The following is a 23,020-nucleotide window of genomic DNA, read 5'->3' on the forward strand; positions in this document are numbered from 1 at the left end:
AGACAACAGGCACCATCTGTACGCTGCACCACATTCCTATGGCAGCTACGCTCAGAATAATGAAAGGGTATTGCATAAGCCTTTTTCAGAAATAGCATTGGTGTTGAGCCGGACACTGAGAAAAGAAATAATATGGATACATTCAGAAAACAGTGCCCACTTGTGTACAATTTATAATGTTGTACACATAAGACTGGTCTCAAGTAGAGGTTGTCAATATTTATATAAAAAAATCTATAAATCTTAAACGTTACTCTATTCCTTTACTATTAATGACTCCACTTACTAGACCATCTGAAATGTGCTTCCAGCTCCAGATGTAGGTGACTCTTCCAGACATCATACTTGGAGAATTATAGCCAGTAGGAGGCAGGCACTAGATTCAAATCCCAGTAGTTAAACTGTAGAAGTGATCTCTTAGTACTGTCATTTAACCAAAACCCTGAGAGTAGCGCAAATGATATGACTTCCCCCTTCAGCCACCAATGAGAACACAGGAAATTACATCACAGACAGATGGCCCAACTGGCCTGAATGACACATTGAAAAAGCAGGATAACTGCTCGCACAATTGCTACAAAGGGAAAACATGACTGACGTCCCAGGTAAGTAGATGGGTCATGCACGTCCAAGCGAGTCCACTGCAGGCTGGTGGCTGAAACAGGCATGCAGCGGACTCACTTGGACGTGCGCAACCCATCTTCTTACCTGGGAGGACCCTCAAGGATTCTTTTAATATTACAAAGAGGTGCAGTGGGTGATAGACAACGGACCGCAGTGGTGAGACTTGGCATCGGGAAGATTCCCCTGCACTGCCGGTTGCTCTAGTGTGCATTAAGGAGACACAGACTCATATTCCGGGTTGGAAGTATAACCGGAATTGAGGATTGATGAGAAACACTTACAGATTCATATAGCCTTGATGAAGTCATGGGGACACCGTCCATACGACGAAACACGTGTTGGATAAAGTTCTAAGAAGAGGTCAAAGTGCCCGCAAATAAATCTACAAGTCAAGAAAAGACACTTTGCTTGTTTTTGAAACTGTTTTTGTTCTCATATTTGTGCATATTATCAAGTTCTGTTGGCAAGTCCTAGGATTGCAATTGGGGGTGCTGGGTGTACCACCCCCGCTTTGAGAGCACTGTTAGATATAACATTTGGCATAAAAACTGTTGTGACTGTCATACGAGCGCCCATATCTCTTCCATCACCCATTCATGATAATTAATGATAATTCCTGTTCGTTTAGCCCTTTACAAAATATTCCATTTTGTGTGAACCATTTTTCAGGTAACGCATCTTGCCTGTGTCTCCAAGTCACCAGGAAGTTGAGGGAATAACATATTCATGTATCGGGTCTACACTTCCACCTCAGTTCTTCATTCATGTTCCAAAAAAGCTGTAAAATACTCTGCCTTGAAGTGGTCTGGAAAATGAGCTCTTACTAAATTCTGTTAAAAATGTCTCCTGGGAAAAAAGAGTTAATGAGCGTTTTAAGAATCCATTTTTCAAGGGATGGAAATGGAGATGCACTTATCACAGAATCATTCTATCCTAAGCAGAGGGCCCAGTCACCACAGCAGCATCACTTGCCTTGAAAGTAGCAAAGTGTGATCTCCCCCAAACTCTCTTCTCCTCCCTCAGTCAGTAAAGGACCTCTCTTCTACCCTTCCTGTGAGATCTCAGACCTCTCTTCCTCTCTCCCTGGACAGGGGCCATTCTCCCTTTGGCCTCCTACACTAAGTCACCTAGAAGGGCCCTGATGGACAGGCTGTTACACTCTAATCTCCTTCTCCTCCAATGTAGAAGAGAACTTCAGTACTCTTTATTCTAATTGAGACTGCAAACTGTATCTATTAAAAAGTAGTTATTAGCAAAAAATGGGGCACATGTCTCCCCGGCGGTAGACAATACAGGAACTCTCAAGACAGGGCAGCACACTCATTTAAAGCAATTATCAGAAGCATCTAAAATTGGGCCACAAGACGAATATTTTGTTACTCGAGGCAGCGGATGCAGGAATAAGAACATCAGTTACAGTGTAAACGAGAACAGGTGTCCTTCAATTGCATCTAAAAATTAAATTCAGCACCTCCTTTTCTACACACAGATAATTTATGAAAATTCAGGTCTCGGATGCCAATTACAAACCCTGTTTCGCTGCGATGCTAGGGATTCCGGTTAATACATTAGTATTGCTTAATAACAAGCACTGATAAAGCCAAAAGGTGTCGCCTATGAGAGATGTTGGTTTTGGCAATGTTTTGAAGCCATACTGTACAGCAGCGATGAGATGATGCTTTGCAGTATGGCTGAAACCGATTTTTAAGAAGTACCACAACTCAGCCAGGGCTAATGCCCTTTTCTCTTTTTTAAAGTGCATTAGCACTGCATGCATCATAGCCTTTATTTTTATTTTTTTAGCCATGCTGCACAGCAGCCGCGCTGCTATACATGGCTGCAAATCATTGCCAAAGTCGCCACTGCAAATGCTGTAGAGCAGGAACAACAGGCAACAGCAGCACCAATTGTCCAATTGTCTCAAAGGCGAGATCTGTTGGTTTTGCCAATGTTTGTTAGGTCTTGACACAACACCCCAGTGATTCTAAGCAAAATCAGTTAATCTCTCCATACCTGAAAAAGAAAAAAAATATGGCATTCAGCAAAATAAAATCCTATCACATAAAGAAAGCAATTGCACCCATGTCCATGTCTTAGTAAAAATACATTTGGAAGCAGATATATGTTGTCACAATAAACATCCATTTCGAGGGAGAAAAGGCTTCTTTGAAATGTGTGTAGCTTAGTAAAACATAGTTACAAATGGCAAGCGGGTCAACAAGGAAAACATGGAAGAAGAAAAAATAAAAGTAGTACCTCAATCACAGCGCGATCAGCAGAAGGACGGCAATCAAGCTGAAGCAATCAGTACTTGGTATATGCTCCACCGAAAAGAAGAGGAAGTGAAGCCAGTGTGAGCTGGTCAATTAGAAGGTAGCAAATAAGAGTGACAATGAAAGCAACGAATGTTAAGCAACGGATGTGCTGCAAGCCCCTTGTTGTATACAATATTTCTCGCAAGCGACAGTACATTCGCTGTCACAGGCAAGACCTAAAAATGGTTACCGCAGTTTACATAGATAGGCTTCGGCACGGCTACACGTTGTAACCAGGCCAGGTCACAACATAATCCCAGATCAAGTTGCTGCTAAACATGGTATAGAATGACGTATCTGAGAGATACAGCCCCAAACTGAAGGAATATTCAGCCCAGTGAATGGTTCTCACCTGAAGCTGGTTAAACAAGCGACCTATCTGAAAGAATCTCTACATTGCGATCTGTGCTCTCAGAAGCCACTTGTTAAAAGTCAAAAGATGTACTATGTAAGTATGTGTTCTCATTTAGATATACATCATAGACTAGCTCTTCCCATTTATGATAGAGTGCTTTGTACACTTTAGCAGAATTTTAAATCATGCCTTAAAACTGTACCATTTCGTACTGTAAATTAAATAAAGGCCTAGGATTCAAATACTGAGTGACAACGTACGCATTGTTTCCCTGTGCATCACCCCATTCGAACCTGTGACAATTAACACGGTTCCACTGACATTCTGCAGACAAAACTTTTTTGTTGGGAATCAAATAAACGAGAACTGTAAAGACTAAATTGTATTTATTGTGTTACTTTATGAAACTTCACTTCGTTACGATTTCGATATTGTATATTCGATGTATTGATCCAAGTCAGCTCCGAAACATTTAAATATAAAAAATGTATTTCTAAACATATTTTGGCTTACAAAATTCTGAGCTTATGTACAATGATAAGAATTTAAATCAGCTGTCCAAAAGCCTTCTCTTAGCAAACGTAAGGGGTACGAATCAGGAATCACGGATCTGCATTCTCAAGAATCTTCTGTCCTTGTTTTCCTCCTTCCAGCATAGCTGCATTGGTTCAAAACGGGACAGCGTTCACCACCATCAGCTTGAGCAAACTCTTCCGGCTCAATTTACTGTAACCTCCTGCTGTTGGATAAGTCCTTCCTTTATCCACTGGCCTCTGGCTTACTGAATGCTCGATGTGTCCGCCTGTCACATGCCAGTTTATCTGCAGTTTCTCATAACGGGGGGGGGGGGACCAACCAATCGCTTTCTCAGTCTAGTGGGACCTTTGACAAGAAGTTCTCGAAACAAGATGAACACAATGTTTTTCAACTGGTCAGCACGACCTTGACTAGCAGAGACAAAGTGCACTTGATGTCACCACAGTGCAGGCCTCCACATAAAAAGCAACTTGAAAATGTTCAAATCGGTGAAGCTTACTTTGTGGCACTCTGACGGCAAGCTCAAGCGTTATGGACACTGCTGCAATATTGACCTGTCTGCTGCGGACTATACGTCACAGGTCAATATGACCTTGAATAGGAGAGACGAACCGCCATGGCCACCACATAAAAGTAACTTGGCAATGTTTAAACCTATGAGGCCTACTTAGGAGCACTCTAGCACAATTTCAAGTGTTATCGACACAGTCACCTGCTGAATATACCTAAGTGTCCCCTGAGGGCTGTACGTCAGAGGATGACTTATCCAAAGCGAGGTGGTACTTCCTGACGTGCTTCTGGAGAAGTTGCCTGTCCGGTGAGGAGTACTGGCAGAACTCACAGCTGAACACCTCCCCCGTGTGATGCCGGCGCACGTGCAGGTCCAGGTTCTTCTTCTGGATGCTGCAATGACACAGACCAACAAAGGGAGTCAGACTTTTGCGCCAGAAAATGTGGTGATAGAAGGCGCTACCACGTCTAAATTATGTTTAGCAACTTTTGAGATTTGTTTTCAAATCCGTGCAGCATTTTGTTCCTCTCTATTGGCAAACTGGAGAGAAACGCCTCCTTCACACCCCCCCTCCTATTCCGCAATCTGTAAGGGTCACAAAAATTAAAAACACTTTTACAGTCAGAAAGACTTTTACAAATAGTAAATGAGAACTAGCACATTGAAACAAGCATTTGCAGTGCAATATGTCTCGTATTTACCAGAGTTTAAGCTACTAGCATTGTAAATGACAATGCCTTATATTTAGGTGTTGTTTTCAAAACAGATCAATAAAAGGCATCGTCATTTACAATGCCAATAGCTTAAACTCTCGCAAATGCGAGACCTGTTGCATTGAAAATGCGTTTGTGTTATAAATATTTTTTTTAAAGCGTCAGGAGTGTGTCCTGCCTGCAACGGCAGGCAGGTCAAAGCTATTTGAGAAAATAGTGCTCGGAAGCTGTAATTAAAGCCTACCGAGTAACAACACATGTAACAGGGGGTGTCGCCACGGGAAGTCACAAAATAAGACAAGGCGGTACTAAAGAGGGACTACTAAGCCTATTGACCAATGAACAGCCACAGTTTACAGTGGACAATGACACAAGTGAAAGAAAAATATGGGTGGAAAGTGGGCAGAGCTTCAAGTCCCTACCTGAAAACAGCATGCCTCGCGGCGCATGCGCTGCCCAGGCTCAGCCTAAAAAGGACCTTCTGCAATGGCAAATTCTGTGCTGTTTTGTGGTGAAAGGCCACCAAGAGGCGACGAGACCGCAAACAGCTCCACTGCTCCAGTCAATGTGAATTTAGGCTTCTGGTACTGACCACATCTGCCCATCCCACCCTCGAAGCACACCATAAGGGCAGCACTCTCACTAGACATGCAACCAAAGCAAAATATAGACGGGGTGAATCTGTTGTTAACAAAAGAACGAATAAAAAAGCATTTCCTTTTTTAACAATTAATTTGATACTCAATTATCTATGGAAGTTGGACAGGGCGGTGAAACGAGGTCCAAACAGTGTCCCTTTAAAGATTAAGGACCTCATTTTAAAAACTCACAATGCTTGTCTTGTGAAGCAAATAATATTTATGCCCACATAAATATGTAGTGTATGCATGCATAATTCATTTGTGATTGGCTGAGCAGCTGTTTTATAAATGTACATTAGGAAGAGTTATACAAGCTTAATGTACACTTGTACATGCATATGTAAAAGTCCCAAATGGCACAGTCTATCTCTGTGACTCAGCCCTTAGGAGGTAATGGGTTACTAGGAAACCTTTTCTCACACTTCCATTTGGTTCTGTCTTATTCCCAACCAGAAGGAGCTCAACACCAAGGAGAAGACACTGGCAGATAGTGACCGCAAAGCCTAGAGAGGGGTTTCAAGCAAATAAGAGACAAATTCCCTCTCTCGAAGAGTCATCCAAGGAAAAAGGGTTACAGAATGAAACAGGAATGAGAGTTGACTTGTGTATCTAGTGGAATGAGAAGACACTCTTACTGAGAATTACACGTCAATCTCATGGCTTTGAGTAACAGAAGGGACAATAACTTGTTTGACTAGAGCAATAGTAACATCAGAGGCAAGGGATTAATCCTATTGCTGTTTCAAAGGTAGAACTAGAGTGCACCCAGGATGTGGACGTTTTTTTGAGAAGAGACTAAGAAACGGTCTCAGAAAGATAACTGCAAAAGCCTGCTCTTGAGTGAGGTAGAAATCTGCATTTGGAACTTTCATAATAAACTAAAGCAGCATTTGCGTTTCTCCTTTAGTTCCCAGAGTACATTTACACATGGATGCATATAAAAGGGGGCACAAAGCAGAGGAACCTAACCATACAACATTTGTTTTGCTCTGCAGTGGTCTTTAGAGTGGTATGTGTTAGACCTGGCATCCTTGGTGTGGTCTCCTCTGAATTTTTGCCTTCTGACTGCCTGTTTTGCTGACTTCATTTTTGCTGCTAACCAGTGCTAAAGTGCATGTACTCTTCATTTTTTGCTGCTAACCAGTGCTCAAGTGCATGTGCTCACTTAAATTGGGGTAACATAGGCTTATCTACAATTGGCATAATTAATTTACTTATAAGTCATTATTAAAGGTCACCACATGTACCCAGGGCCTGTAAATTAAATGCTACTAGTGGCGTGCAGCAGTGATTGTGCCACCCGCTTTAGGAGCCCTTTAAACATGCCTCAGGCCTGCCACTGCAGAGCCTGTATGTGCATTTATAGACTGCCATGTCGACCTGGCAAGTTAACCCTCTTGCTAGCCCCAAACCTTCCTTTTTTTAAAACTTTTTTTATTAAACAGAGAGAATCAACATTATGCATACAGATAGGAGGAATAAGGCATCTTTACAGTACAATTACATCTGAACATTGAGTCACACAGGCAGTGACGACTGATGCAGGACTCAAGGCGTTACAGGTTCCTCTTGGGAGAGAATTGCAGGTCAAATGTCACCCCGATATTCGTTCCATTTATTCCAAATCGCAAACCACTTTTTGGGGCACCCACACGCAGTATACACTGTCTTCTCTCTAAACATGCACCAATCCATATCTGCCCTCCATTTTTTAAGTTGAGGCGGCACTCCGGAACAGCAGAGCTGGGCTATAATCCTCTTAGCCAACATAAGACACAGTGTGACCCATAGTTTGTGTTTGCTATTAAAGTCCGTGGGTTCCCAAACATTTAAGAGACATCGTTTGGCTTCAGGTCTGAGGCTTACCCCAAGGACTTCCTTCATGCACCCGTGTATCTCCGTCCAGTAACTCTGAATATAATCACCTTCCCATAATATGTGCATGAATGTGCCTTCCTGACCACACTGCCTCCTGCACCTCCCGTCATTCACCCTTCCCATGCTGACAAGCCAAGACCCAGACACATACACTCTATGAAGAATCTTTAGCTGTACCAGATGCAACCTAGAGGAAATCGCAACCGCTCGTGGGGAGGAGACCGCTTCCTGCCACTCTTCGTCATCTAGCTCTAGTCCATTCCTCACCCACCGTTCCTTGATCAGTTTAAGGGGATCGGACATGTTATTGATCAGTTTTTTATATGTTAGGGAGATCGCTTTCGTAGGCATATAGCCATCCAGCAACCTGTCTTCCAACGGCGAGGACTCTGGGGGAGAGGCCCCTTTGGGTAACTGCACCAGCAGGGCATGCTGCACCTGCAAACAACAGAAATACTCAGTATCCGCTAGTTCGTACTCTTGCTTCAAGGAGGCAAATGACCCTACCCCTCCCCCTTCCATAGATCCCCTATCTTTGAGATCCCGATCAGATCCCATTTGTCGAAGCCCTTCGAGGTCCTCAGTGTGCCTAGATGTTCAGTGTCCCACAAGGGAGTGGCGAGTGTGAGTTTCTGGTCCCATCCCAGGCTTCTATTTGCTGCCTGCCAGCTTTGCACTGAATGTTTAGTTGGCTCTGTTAGTGGAAACGTGTTCTGGAGTAGAGGGTCATGTTGTAATTACCCCCCCCCCCGAACCTTCCTTTTTATTGCATATAGGTTACCCTTAAGGTAGGGCCTGGACAGCCCAAGGGCAGGGTTCAGTGCATTTAAAAAGTTGAACATGTACTTTTAAGTTTTACACGACCAGTTAGTGAAAAACTCTTACATTTGTTTTTCACTACTGCAATCGCCAATCTCTCATTTCCAATTGGGAGTGGTGGGATCCCAAAGTTTGGAATCTCAGGAATCACAATTTAAAATCCTAACTTATGGTGAAGTTAGATTTTAAATTGTAATTCTAAAAATGCCACTTTTAGAAGGTTGACATTTTCTTACTTTATCCCATTTGGTGCCTTCTTTCTGTCTCTCAATGCACTTCTGGGGTGGGTGGCAGCTGGGCTTTGTGTATTCCCTACAGTCAGCAACACACAAAGGGAGCTTGGGTGTGACTGATAAGCCATCCACATCCTAATGTGCCATCCTGGGCAAGATGGGAGGAAGGAGCCGACACTTACACCTGAATAGACTGTGTCTGGCCCGACACAAAGGGCTGCATCCCCTCTGTAGTGAGCCTGGAGCCAGGACAGGAAGGACAGGGACTCTGTGCACTTCAAAGGCCTCTCTTTAAACTCCCCCCCACTTCAAAGGCACAACTGGGTATAAGTAAAAGACTCCTGACACCACCAAGTCAGTACACCTGTGGAGTTGAGGATACTCTGCCTGGAAGAAGGACTGTTGTGCTGCTGAAAGGACTGTCACTCTGGTGGACTCTGCTGGACCTTGTTGGACACCTGCTCTGCTGTGTCTGCCCTGCTGCCTGTTACCCTTCTTGCCTGGGGGTGAAAAGGGCTAGACCTGCATCTCTACACCTCAGAACCAAAGTGACTCCAAGAGCTTGCTTGCTTGCCTCATATTCTGAAGTTGCAGGTACATCAAAGACTTCCAACAACCCAGCACCTGGACTAAGCCAACTGTGAGCCTTGCCCTGCTAAGTGGTGCCAACCCAGTCCTGGGCCCTTGGCAATGGGATTTCTGTACTGCAACTAACAAAATTCACGCATTGCCCTAGTTACGCTGGTCAGAACCGATGCATCTCTTCCGGAACTGACACATCCCCTGCTTTGAGGACATTGCATCGCCGGCTGCGCAGTTTGACGATAGTGCATCAACTACATCAGAAGAAGCCGCTGCATCACATTTTACCAGATCGTAATCGATGCATCGCCAACATCCAAAGGGATGGACGACGATGCATCGCCTCCTTTGCTCCACGCATCGGGCCCCGTCGACAGTGCAACAAGGTACAATTTTGTACCACTAGATGTTGTGTTGCGCTCCCATCTTATCTTCATTCTTTCTGTTTCCTGGTTCGAATGTCCTATGAGTTCATGTCTAGTGATACAAAATGGTATCTATGAGGATTTATGAGATATTAACAGGAGCCAACACTGGGTGATGTCAACATTGGGATATTGATCAAGCCCTGATGAAGTCCCACTGGGACGAAATGCGTTGGCTGAGCCGAATAGATTGCTTTAGTCAAAATGGCATTTTTTAAATAATACTGGATTCAAAGCAACTCGCAAGACTCAGGAATAACTTTTATTCGTCATATCATGACTACTTGAGCTATTGCTGGAGAAGAGTTTAACCATCTGTTGATTTTGTAACAGATAATCCTGTATAGAATTGAACGCTCCTTTTAATTTGTTATTTCACGGGAAATCTTTTTTGGACATAGGTTTCCCTCCCTTAGCTCTGTCTCCTAATTGTCTGCAGGAACAGAAGGCCTCCTGCTCAGGAATGTTGTCACAAGCCCTTCAAAGGCAGCTTCACCTTTGAAGCCTGCCTTTTGGGCAAACTCCCCGAGTGGCCATCCTGGGAAAGAAGGTGACACCTCGCTCTGTGACAACTGGCTTTGTTCCCGGGCCTGGAAGCTGTTCACACAACTCCCCAGGCAGTCAGAAACCTGTCTACGTTTCTGTACCGTTGTGAGACTACTAGAGCCCAGAGTGACAACTTTCTAAAAGCTGCTTAACTTTAAAAGTGACTTTAAATCCGGCCTGGGCATCAGGTCGGGTTTAATGTTACAATTAATGTGATACCTTACTTGACTTTGTTAGGTGGACCCATTGAGAACCTGGCGTGCCAGCCGGTAATCCTTTTAGCCAATGGGGCTCTTAACCATTCCACAGCAAAACTACAATTAGGAAGTGGTGCTGCTAAGATATATTAAAAATCATGTCTTTCTTAGTAATATACAGCTCCCTGCCATATGACTATATAGGCCTTCCTTAGGGAAGACTTACATATATTGCTTAAAGGAAGTGGTGGCTTTGCCATCAAGTGTAATGGCAAAGTCGAACTGGCAGTGTCACACACTGCCCTGACAGTCTGCAGTGGCAGGCTGGGGCCCTTTTTGAGTCTGTCCCATGTAGGGTGACACAACCAGTGCTGCAGCCCTGGATGAACACGGTCTTACATGCCCTGGGTACCTGGGGTACCATACACTAGGGACTTATAAGTAGGTTAGTTCTTGCCAATTGGGTGCATCCAATTCAACATAACTTGGTATAGGGTTGGAACACTGGCACTGGGTTCTGGTTAGCAGGTCTCTGTGCACTCTTGGAGTAAAAAAACTAGCAGCAGCGTCAGGGGCAACTCCTCTGTTTGCACGGAGGAGCGTCGGCCACAGGCCAGAGCTGAAAAATAAAATGGCAATAAAATTTATTTATTACCATTTTATTTTTCTGCAACAGACCCATCCTGAACTAAGTGACAGGGTGGTGCGGGGCCAGTGCTGCCAATTGGCAGCAGGGATTCTGTGCACTTTAAAATCCACATGTCTCTTTGGCTGGCTGTCCTGCTATGACCAGCCAGACATGTGCATTTTAAACTTCTTTTAGACTGCTGGGTTAGAGAAAGTGCGGGCCTCCAGTGCTCTTAAGAACGCTGAGAGATGCCACTCCAACCAATCCTGGCACTGCGCTCATGCTTGTGAGAGCAGCGCCAGGATTGGTTAGGGGAGTTGGCTGGGTCCTGTGGTAGAGACGACCAGTGGAGGAGGACGTCGCGTTGCGACTCAAGGTAAGTGTTTTTTTTTGTTGAGTTACCCCTGCCTCACCGCCCTTGGTACATGGCAGCCGATACTGAGCAGCATCAGTCCAGAAATGTAGGGGTGAACATTGAAAAAGAGGCATTTCCTTACAGGCGTCTTCTTATTATCACAGCAATTCTGGTTACACTTCGTCCCAGTTCATAAATCACTAGTCATGTATGCGGTAATTGATACTCAAGTCCATATCCACACTGCATGCCAATAATTGCATTCTATCAAAATACAATGGATAGCTCACCATTATTGGCATACTGCCCTGAACAAGTTTGTTGAATGAAATGGTTTGGCTGTATCGACCAGAGTATCACTGATGTGTTCTGGGCCATTCTCCATGCCATTTAGCTCTTTTTTGTGTCCAGCGTTATTTGTGAATTCCCCATCCATAACATATCTAACTCTAGCTGTCGTTGTTGGTGTATTCGTATCAGCACATTTAGGAGCTGGTCCAGAATATTCATCTTTCCAGGGAAGGTTCTCGTCTACTGAAGGTTCTCGTCTACTGAGTCAAAGACCATGTAAAGGGGGACTGCCCTGAATGTACTCTGTGCTTATTAGGTAACGCCTCATGGAATTGACAATGGTACTCAGTCCTTTCCTAAAGTCAGCCTTGATTCCAGAAAATATATTTTTACTTTCCCCCCATACATTCACTTGGATCAATAGGACCTTCCCATAAATTTTACCCACTCCATCCAGAAGCAAAGTTCGTAAATAATTTGACGGATGAAGGCAATTGCCCTTCTTGTATTAGGGCAACTATCGATGATCTCCAGAATTGAGTTGGGTAACGCTGCTAAAGACTGCATTAAAGATTGTGCATAAGACCAGTCCCTCTGTTTGTACACAAGCTTATGCAGATACATCAGAACTCTCTCAAAGCTGGGGGCCTTGTTTGTGTTCAGGCTGTGCAGAGTTTTAATGACCTCTTCAACACTAAACTCCATATCCCAGGAGACGAATTTATTTCTATTAAGCTAGCAATCCAGCAAGCCCCGAAGAGGCTTTCTCTTCCTCGTTGCCCTTATGCAAGGCTTAAATGTCTCTCCCAATCATTGCCCCCCCCCCCCCCCTCCTCCACTCCAATCTCGTTTCATAGTTCCAGTCTGATATGCAGCACGTTTAACTCACTAAGACAGAAAGAAATATAAAGGCAATGTTTCTTAAAGGAAGTCACCAGGACACAGTTGTCTGAACAAAATCGCATGGTTACTAAATGGACGGCACAGCTTTGGAAATACCCGCATCCTCTAATGTGCTAATGCATTGAACGCCTTCAATTAACAATTACCATTAAGTAGAATCAAGGGAGACCAGAAAAGAATATTAATAGGTTATTAAAATGCAACACTTCTGAGAATTCCAGCCTGCATTCTTCTGCAGCCTCCTACCCTGCCACAGTTGCCACGTGGGACAAAAGAAACTCACACATTGCTAATCAGCTCGAGCCACACTCACCAGCTATATGAACAAGCATGGCATTTGTAGGGCTTTTCACTGGTGTGGGTCCTGCAGTGCCTGCGCAGAGAGCTGGCGTCGATTGAAGCATATGAGCACATCTCACATCTGAAAGGCTTCTCGCCTAGGGAGAAACAGGAAACACACCACCAACCAAAACCAAGATGACTGATTAAAATGTGGAGTTCGTAAGAGACGTGTTCAGAGAGCAACATACAGAACGTGCACACGTGGAGACACAGTCTCAGGAGCACAGTGCAAGCAAACTAATAACAAACTAGGATGCCCCAGCCCGGAAATACGCAAAAGGAGAAACACCAAGCACAAAACAAAAGGCATAATACAGGAGCGATACATTTAGAATTTATATTCTGCCACAAAGCCAACAAACCTATGATTTGAAAATAAGGTAAATTCTGCATATTATCACGATAATATATTTGAAGGGGAAGTGAAATGGGCTATTGCTTTGATTCGAAATATGTTCTTACCTGAAATAAAAGAAGTTACATACCTCTTGGAGTATTACATTTGGTTATGCAAGTGTGCTCCGGGAAGTCCAGAGTCTTCCAGAACAGCATCCTGAAACTCCACCACTGAGGGACCATGAAAGCAACAACACTTTCCCCATAAGATTCCTTGGACTCAGTCAAGCCATGCCATTGTGTGATCTGCCACACTAGTGACGGTGACTGAGATATAGTGTAGTTTTAGCAGCTGGTGGTGGTTTTAGAATCAGGAAAAAGGGCATTCCAACCTTTGTGCAGAATCCTCAGCCAACTGTGGGACCCACCACTTTCCACAAAGCAACTTGTTGATCATATCATTGAAAGCCTATGATCAGAGGCGTAGCTAGAGCTTGTGGCGCCCGGGGCTATACCTCAGATTGCCGCCCCGGGTGGGGGGGGGTGGGGGGGGTGGGGGGGTGGGAGGCACGGGGGGCTCTGGGGAAAAAGGACGGCGAGCACTTGAAAGAGGTCTGAGAGACACATAGTATCGCCGCTAATAGTTACCTCGATCGTGCAAGTTACATGCACATACATGACACGGTCCAAGGCAACACTGTTGAATACACCGGGGACTGGCAGTACAAAAGAAAACACACGGACAGCATGATCTATCTGGGGACTCAGAAAAACCGCATGTGACATCCATCAGAGAGCTACGTCAACAATTACCTGGTAATCCCCTCAGCACAATGCAAACCAGCACATACATGACACTGTTCAGGGCTCCATCATCTACAGCTGACATTAAATGACCATGCATCATGGTCCCCCCATTAAAGCAGTGGGGACCTGCGCAAACGTGATGTGCTCTGGGGACCCGAAACCAACTTAACAGTGTCGAAGCCTGTGATTCTGGTGGAAATACAGAGATTCGGCGCAACGTTAAGGGTTAACCATCACAAATGTAATTCGGAAATTAATTACAATAAAAGAAAGCAAACAATGCAATGGAATATTGAAAGATGCTACCTGAGAATCAAGCCCTGGGGATTAATGTTTGATAGGAGGTGAAGCATGTTCTACCACAGTGATGTGGGCCAAGAATGGTCAATGTTTCGAAATAAAGAAATGTGCAGGGCAAATAAATAGATACAAGACAAAGATGACATGAAGCACGTTAAGTGTGATTGTCAGCTGCTAAAATACAAGTGAAATACATTTAGATTAAAGGAAGTAGATGTACATAGGTGAGTCTTGAGCAAACCAGGTAGGCTGCATTATGCTAAACTTACATGAGATGCTGTTAGGTGTGTCTATTTAAATATATTTTGCAAACTAATACCACACATTATGGCTAAATTAAAGAAGACAATAACAATCAAACTGAAAATTAAGGGATGTAAAGCCAGGGAATCGAACCCTGGATGTGCATGAGATAATCATTGAGATTATGGGATGGGCTGTATTGTGCTACACTACTGTGACACCCTGTTAGATGTGCCCATTAAAATCTATTACCAACATAAGTTAAAATAATTTGAGTAAGCTACATCTGAATTATACATTAGAGAAGAAAATTGTGCAATCTACATGACTTATATGGGGGTACTGCCAAAGAGATTCAACCCTTGATGTGCATGGACAAGTCACAGATGATACACAGTAAGAAGAGTTCTACTGTACATTGTTGTTTTGAGTAGTTCCAACGTCAGTTGATAAAGAGCAGCCTCAAAGTACATAGCTGCCAAGCTTTCAGATTGCTATGTGATATTTTCATAATTTTATTGTAATTATGAGTCTGCCGCCGCAGACATTTGCACCAGTTTTAGTCTTCTTAGAGTTTGTCACTGCTCAAATGGGTGTAATTACTGATATATATATATATATATATATATATATGTTTCCCTCGTCTTCATTGCTTGAGTTTTTCTCGTAAAAAGTGTCACTCATAGCCGTTGAAATGTCACTCATAATTACAATTTAATTATGAAAATGTCACACATAGCAATTTGAAACCTTGGCAGCTATGCTCATAGTCGTTGAAATGTCAATCATAATTACACTGAAGAATCTGAAGTTATGAGTAAATGTCACATTTGAAAGCTTGGCAGCTATGCTGCCACTCGGCCACTCACTAAATATCCCCTCTGAAAACATTTAGCTCCTACCTCACTCAGGCTCCAGCAGCACTCCACAGTGGTGGCAGCCAGAGCCAGGGTCAGGGTTTCTATGGCAGGGGTTGGTTCACTTCTGCTGCAGCAGCCAGCAAATCGCCCAGCACTGCCACTGCAAGGGAAGAGAGGTGGGGACGGACGACACGAAAGAACCTGGGAGGGCAATGCACAGCAAGACACTCCTGACAGGGAGGGGACCTCATGGAAGAGGACACGATGCAGGAAGAAAAGAGAACGTGCAATAACATGGACAGGCTTGCGTCAAAGAGCAGCGGGAGATAATGAAGCAGTAGAGGCAGGCAAATTGGTAGAGGGACTGTGGATGCACATACTTAAGGGGACGACCAACAGGTGGGAGAGGAATAGAATGCGGAGGGCCATAGTGAGGGAGAGGGGCCAGGGAGTGATGAAGAGGATGAGGAGGGTGTGAGGGAGGGAGGCCAGGGAGTGATGAAGAGAATGAGGATGGCCGGTGTGAGGGAGAGAGGCCATAGAGTGGAAGAGAATGAGGAGGGCCAGTGTGAGGGAGAGAGGCCAGGGAGTTATGAAAAGAATGAAGAAGGCCGGTGTGAGGGAGAGAGACCAGGGAGTGATGAAAAGAATGAGGAGGGCCGGTGTGAGGGAGAGAGGCCAGGGAGTTATGAAAAGAATGAAGAAGGCCAGTGTGAGGGAGAGATGCCAGGGAGTGATGAAAAGAATGAGGAGGGTGTGAGGAAGAGAGGCCAGGGAGTGAGGAAGATTAGGAAGAGAGGTCAGGGAGTGAGGAAGAAGAGGAAGAGTGGCGGCGGTGTGCATGACATGTTTACAAAAGAAAAACAATTTAGTGCCATAAGGCGACTCAGATCTTGGTTGTGAGCACTAAAGCTTTTCTAACAAAACACAAGGTAGCATAGGACACCGTAAGCATAGCACAGGTTGGGGAAGAAAGGCATCCCAAGAGCAGGGGGGTGCGTACAGTAGAGAGAAATGTCTGCACCCTGTGCTTCTGTGTGCCCCCCGTGACTCACCGCAGGATGTCTCGGGTTTCCAGAAAACGGCATTAGCCACTCGGGAAACTGGCGAGAGGGCTTCATTTTCCTAATGGGCTGGAAGTGCAGCCAATGGTGGAGAGCTGAGAGCCACCTGTGGGCTGAGCCTGTAACCGATACCCCCAAGTCTACCCAGGGCATGGGAAGGGAACCAGGAGTCACTGCCTGAGAGAGACACAAGCTGGGAGGCAGCGCTTCCGCCAGGGCAGGGCTGCTGAGCCTGTGAGTGACAGCCCTCCTCAGCGACGGAGCCAAGTCTTGCTGTTGGTTCCCTTACTCACGATCATGGCGTGCCCACTTCTGATGCCCCACCCGAGGCCAGGCGGCTCCTGGGGTCCGCTTTTGGGGCAGAGCGTTGAAGCTGGTTTGCGCACTTACTGGCTGAGGCTATTGGCTATACCTCCTGCAGTGCATTGCACTTGCTCTGTTTGTGCGGCCGTCAACGAAGGGCCTTGTCCTAGAAAAATATAAGTATCCTCGCTCAAGAGGCATGTGAGGCCCTCTTCCTTATACAACAGCCTTTTGAAGACTTCTTTGGCTAAGGAAGGCACGCTCGAGCAAAGGGTATTAGGGCATCATTTCAAACAAGAGGTGAGGACCCTGATAAAGAGTAGGTTTGATGTTTTAAGAGACTTTGAGGGCCTCTACCCTAGAGGCTTCGGAGTCAGCCACCCCTCTGAAAACGTTTAGCTCTCCTCTTGCCTCACTCCAGGGTCTCTATGGCAATCATAGGTTAGTTCACTTGCTGCAGCAGCCACGAGGAAAAAAGTCAAAATTGTATGATACAACAACTGAGACTTTTTTTTAAATAGATTTTTCTATTTTTTATTTCAAGAGATTGTTAGTTGAATTGGTTGTAGCAATCAAACAACTAGAACTTACATAACCGCCTCAAAGTCATTTTATCAGGCTATCAAATGATAGAAGAATGGTCTTAGGTACAAAAGCCACTTCCACAGACCCAAGGCAGGCAAAAAAAACAAGCCCAGGTTGCCATGGTAGTCAGGGAAATGGAAGATTTAGAATGCTACTATACTAATACGGATGTCAATGTGAATCTGCGCCACCTCGACGCTACATACACTAGCAGTTAAAGCAAGCTAGACTTGGTTCAGCCAGGTAGCCAACATCATCAACTTCACTCGACTGTTTCGGGCACCAAGATGCACCAAACTGCCCCCCACAAGCCGCGCCAGGGCCGCCAGCTGGCCCCCCTTGCAAACTCTGCCTCAACCCTCCCCGTCCCTGTGCACCATATGTTGCTGACAAAGAAAACTTACCCGGCTCAATACCCTTGCAGCAGCACCCCGCCCAGACCCACTCACCTTACCCCCACACAAATCGTCCAGCACTGTCAGGTGCGCACAAGTGTAGATTGACAGATTTCTCAATCACAAAGCATGAAATATTTCAGCAGGCAGGCATTCAGAAATCCTCCCACCTTTCAATGGTGAAATATTCCCGGAACGTATTTCCGAACGCTGGCCTGCAATATATGTTTCCACTCTTGGCAGAACTCTTGGTAAGCTCTTGATGTGAAGTAGTAACCAAATCTCAAAAGATTGAGTCGGATGGCAAAACAGTTTTACAATATGTAGGTAAATCATGAAACTTCATTACTAAGTTAATTATTTATCAGACCAAGCACCTTCTCCTTCCTATGTTAATTTCGGACATTAACAGCTCACAGGGCACCAGGAAATGTCAGAGTTTGCGTCACTGCTCATCTGATGTCATGCCTTCTTTCTTCTTAGGCCAAGGGGTCTTCAGGGGGGCATACATTGCTTAAGAGCTAGTAATACCTTTGTTTGTATCCCTTGTGCATCGAGCGCGGGTTATTTACTAATGTACGTTTACTGTGTCAAGGGGACTTGGGCGTTATCAATGTTCTTGTCTGCAGCGGAAATGCACTCACATATGAAAGTGGATTTGTAGCGGAGGTGATGAGCTACTCAGCCACCCCTCTGAAAACATTTAGCTAGCTCCTGCTGCTCTCACCTCACTGGCTCCAGGGGTTGGTTCGAACTTCATTCACTTCTGTTGCACTGCAGCACTGCCACTGGCTGCTGCCCCAGGCCAGAACTGACTCCTCACGAGACGTCGCGTAGTGGTGAAGCGCGTGACGCATCACTACTACGTTCTCATCGCGAGGGCTGGCCAAAATGATGCCCAGGGCCGTCATTGGTAGCGCTCGCGCGCTACAAGATTGACGGCCCTGGAGGCTGGGACGCACCAACAGTCAAGCAAGCACAAACGCGGGACGGACGTCGCGGCGGCAATTTGGCAGCAGTGCGTGGCTGCTTGCACTTTCAAATTGGGCCGCGCGCGCAGCACTGGTGGCCCGTTGCGGCCGCGGCGGCCTTTATAATTTATTTGGGGAACACTGTGTCCCCAAATAAATTATAAAGGCCGCAGCGGCCGCAACGAGCCGCCAGTGCCATGCGTCCGCCCCCAAAATAGTGCCGCCTGGGGCGGACCGCCCCCTCCGCCCCCCCCTAGCTACGCCGCTGCCTATGATAAGAGCGTAGTCTGTTGTCCCATAGAAGACGCAGAGGAGTCCAGCTTACCAGAGACCCTGCTAAGTTGGGATGTAATGGTCAATGGGCCAAAATTATTCTAGCAGGTGATGTTGAAGTGAAGACCCTAGTCACAAGACTACCCTTTATGCAAATAAATGTCCGAAGGTTTCATCAGAGAGGAGATTTGCATGGACGGTAATGAAGAAGATATATTAGCTGAATTCCTGAAGCAGATGGACATTTTGTTGCGATAATGTCAAGAGTAGAATAGTGGCATTTTGCTTTGCTTGGACCAAATGTAACGGTCAGAGTTGACGACTTTTTTTTTTTTTTTAAACCTGTTTTTTTTTTAGATTTGTATATAGCGCGAACTAGACCCGAAGATTTCGGGTATCAGAGGCTTTACATGAGCACCGGTTTCCTTACACAAGGACACGTTCATTTGGAGCTGGGGAACCAGGTTCGAGTCGCGGCATCTGTTCAACATCCTTTGATTCTGGGGAAATCACTTAGGGCCCGATTCACAGAACGAACTTAAGACAAAATCATAAACTTACTACCATTTTGGTATTCACAGAAGGCACTTACTCATTTTGGTATTCACAGAAGGCACTTACTCATTTCGGTATTCACAAAAGTTAGTAGTCCTAACTTTAGGACTCCTAAATGCCTTCTGTGAATACCGAAAGTCTTAAAGTTAGGATTTTTCTCAGTTTAGGAGTAGTAAAGTTAGGACTCCTAACTTTTACTACTTCTAAACTGAGAAAAATCCTAACTTTAAGACTTTTGGTATTCACAGAAGGCATTTAGGAGTCCTAAAGTTAGGAGTCCTAACTTTACGACTCCTAAACTGAGAAAAATCCTAACTTTAAGACTTTCGGTATTCACAGAAGGCATTTAGGAGTCCTAAAGTTAGGAGTCCTAACTTGTGGGAATACCGAAATGAGTAAGTGCCTTCTGTGAATACCAAAATGGTAGTAAGTTTAGGATTTTGTCTTAAGTTAGTTCTGTGAATCGGGGCCTTAATCTCCCCGTGCCAACAAAAACGAAATAAGTCCTTGTGTAATGTAACTGGTCCTCATGTAAAGCCCTCCAATACCTTCGGGTCGAGTTAGCGCTTTAAAAAAACTGCAAAAAAAAATGTCAGAACAAAAGTCACATCTATGACCTCAAATCAGCCTGGCTGAAACTCTTGGTGGGGTCTTAAAGATGACCAATATCCCTCTGTAGGAGCAGATGCTGTAAGAGGGTAAAGAATAGAGTTGGATAAGTCAGCAAATTAATAGGAAGAGCCAGGTGTAAGAACCATACCACGAGCCCAGTCATCAACATAGTTTGCAAGTAAATTATGCAATAGACGTCATTTAAAACTATGATAAAGAATCGTGAAAATGTGGAAGAGGGCCTCTTTCGTACATTAGATTGCATTAATGCATTGAGTGGCATTTATTAGGAGTAAGAGTTTCTACCAATGAACTTAGAAACATTCATGAACACTCCCTGCTGTGACGACGATGCAATTACGTAGGGGTGGCCGGAATTTGCGTAGCCGCGCTACGCAAAGCTCCGCGAAACAGTAAAAAATCTCAGCGAGCATGCAGAAATTCCGCAAACACGCGGAATTGCTTGTTCTGCCCATTCCCGATGCTTTTTTCCTGTTCACGAACGCTGTTTGCGTGCTGGGGGGAAATATCTCGTGACACGCATTTTGAAAGCGCAAACAAGCAAATATTTCTGCGAAGCCGCGGAATTTTTGGCAATTCTGCGTTCTCTGCGGAACGCGAAATTACCCAAATTCCGCGAGCGGAACGGAATTTACTGCCCAGGCCCAGCAATTAGTGAATAAAGCTGAAAGTCACTTGTCACGTGTACTATATATGTGGGCTAGGTTGTTATTATAGGTGGAGGTACATTATAGTACATTAAAACATAAAATACAGATCTTTGTACAGCAAACAGCTTGAATTGATGTTTTTTGCGGCGCTCTCAATAGTGAACATAAAGGAAGAGGCACAGAGAAATAAGGTTATTCCCTTGCGCCACTCAATATGTTCAGACTGGGAAGCCAGAATTGGATTCACATTGTATAATTCAGCCAAGAGATGGGCATCACTTTCGCTGTCCCGTTTTAAACCAGAAGGTAATCTTTAATTCTTTGAGGACCTACATCTGTGCACCGTGTTGAATAAATCCATGTACTACATGTTAAATTAAGTTGACAGAAGAAGATTACTAAGTTAAGGGAAGACAGGATACTCTATTTTGACCTGCTTCTCCTGAATTAACGAAGAATCGATTTCAGGACAGGCTCAACACCTTCAATGAAGGCAATTACAAGCATTAGAAAAGCAAACATCTGAGAGATCCCACAGAGGTCACATGACACAAGTGAACTGTATTGCTTAGCTGCAGACACATTTTCACACTGTCCCACTCCATGTGGCCTTTTTGTATTTTTCATTACTTCCTGGAGCACCGGCAATATTTCAGATGAGCCGACATTCAAGACCCTGCTGAGTGCTGTGAAAGTGTTTAGAAAAAAATCATTAGCACAACATCCCTGCCCGAGCACTTTCAAAGTATATTTCACGGTGTTCATGCTCAGCCCATCTACAAAAGAAAGACAGCGCAGCACTGGTCAGCACCTCTTCTGCCGCAAGAGTAGAGGTGGGGGGAGGCAGCGGAAGAGGCTGATGCTTGAGGAGAGAGGGTAGGCAGCAGAAGCCATTTAAAGGCTCCGCTCAGTTTTGACTCAAGGGTCCAAGGCGTCTATCTCAAGCCTTCAGTTGCTCATCCATCTCTATTATAGAAAGATATAAGATCCTCAGATCAATGCTGAAGTCTATCCCTGAAAATACAAATGAAGGTGCACCCGGAAAGAGATTGCAGTCCGTAGAGATCCAATAAATGTTGCAAGAAATCTGTTTAAGTCTTTCTTTACTTTATATCCATCTGCGTAATAATCTTGTTTGTATAACAGACTTTCAGCCACAAAGAACATCCAGCCAACGCGTTTCATTCAAAAACACCTTTTATTCAACTTTATCAGGGCTCATATAAGTTGAGTTCAAGAAGCTAAATCCCTTTTTGATGTTGAATCCTCATAGTTTTGCTTGGTAGATGTAAAGTCCTACGGAGTTATATCGCTCATGTTTGTTGATAGCATTATATCCAAGCGAGTCTTCGCAAGGTCCCCCAATGATGAGGTATTAAAGATTGATACCCTCAAAGCTGATACCTTAATAAGTGGACCAATGCATTCCCTCTGAGGTAGTTTCAAAGAGCAACAAGCCTGCCACAAACGGGCCATTTCACGTAAATCGAATTATTCCAGAAAATATATTGCATGTCATTCGCAGGTGCGTAACACAGGCCCCTGCAGTGCAGGGGGACCCCAAACACTTCAGAAGGACTCCATTCCATCCAAGACCAATGAGTGTCTCTGAGGTATGGGAGTCTCAGGGTCCCTCTTTACATTCTACAGGGAGGCCCCCTCATTTTAGGTTACACCACTCGTCGTTCGCTAACAAACTTGCTTTTTGAAAAGTTTTATAACAAACATATCAATATAGAATTATTAGTTTAATCAAATGTTTTATCTACTGATAAGGTGGGCTCCAATATGGTTTTGCTATTACTAGTTTCAATATGACCTGGAATCATTATATTATAATGAAAGTGTTTTGGGACAGAACAGAGAGGTTTTGGTACCTTTAATGACCTTGTAAAAATGACGCAATGCCCTGGTAGAGTTGGCCTTTTTAACATCTTCTGTCTTACTGACTACATGCAGATATCTTGACATGTACTATAGACACTCAAACCACCTCACACATTTCATGGTCAAATTCCAAAGAAGGAGAACTGAAATCTGAAATTTACTGGGAAATAGGTTTTCTTTGAGTTTGGTCTCTTGCGGTGGTTATGGAAGCCTGGCATTTCCCCTGAAATAGCTTGTGACTGGCTTGAAATCATGATACAAAG

The 23,020-nt window shown here is 44.6% G+C and overlaps 1 protein-coding gene across 6 annotated transcripts in view; it reads right to left on the reverse strand.

The window, feature by feature from the left end:
- Nucleotides 1-3,665: 3,665 nt before the first annotated feature.
- LOC146822994 (uncharacterized) overlaps nucleotides 3,666-23,020 on the reverse strand; it is a 291,184-nt gene continuing 271,829 nt past the window's right edge. For 5 of the 6 annotated variants that reach the window (XM_085607181.1, XM_085607177.1, XM_085607180.1 and 2 more), the window contains 2 exons: nucleotides 12,867-12,990; nucleotides 3,666-4,734 (listed from right to left, as the gene is read on the reverse strand). In XM_085607181.1, coding sequence (XP_085463307.1) covers nucleotides 4,557-4,734; nucleotides 12,867-12,990 — 302 coding nt within the window. In that variant the 3' untranslated portion in view covers nucleotides 3,666-4,556. The remainder of the gene's footprint in view (nucleotides 4,735-12,866; nucleotides 12,991-23,020) is intronic. The other variant, XM_085607182.1, reaches the window with a different exon arrangement.

This window comes from Triturus cristatus, chromosome 5_2 (genome assembly GCF_964204655.1).
Source record: "Triturus cristatus chromosome 5_2, aTriCri1.1, whole genome shotgun sequence".
Classification (NCBI taxonomy): Eukaryota; Metazoa; Chordata; class Amphibia; order Caudata; family Salamandridae; genus Triturus; species Triturus cristatus.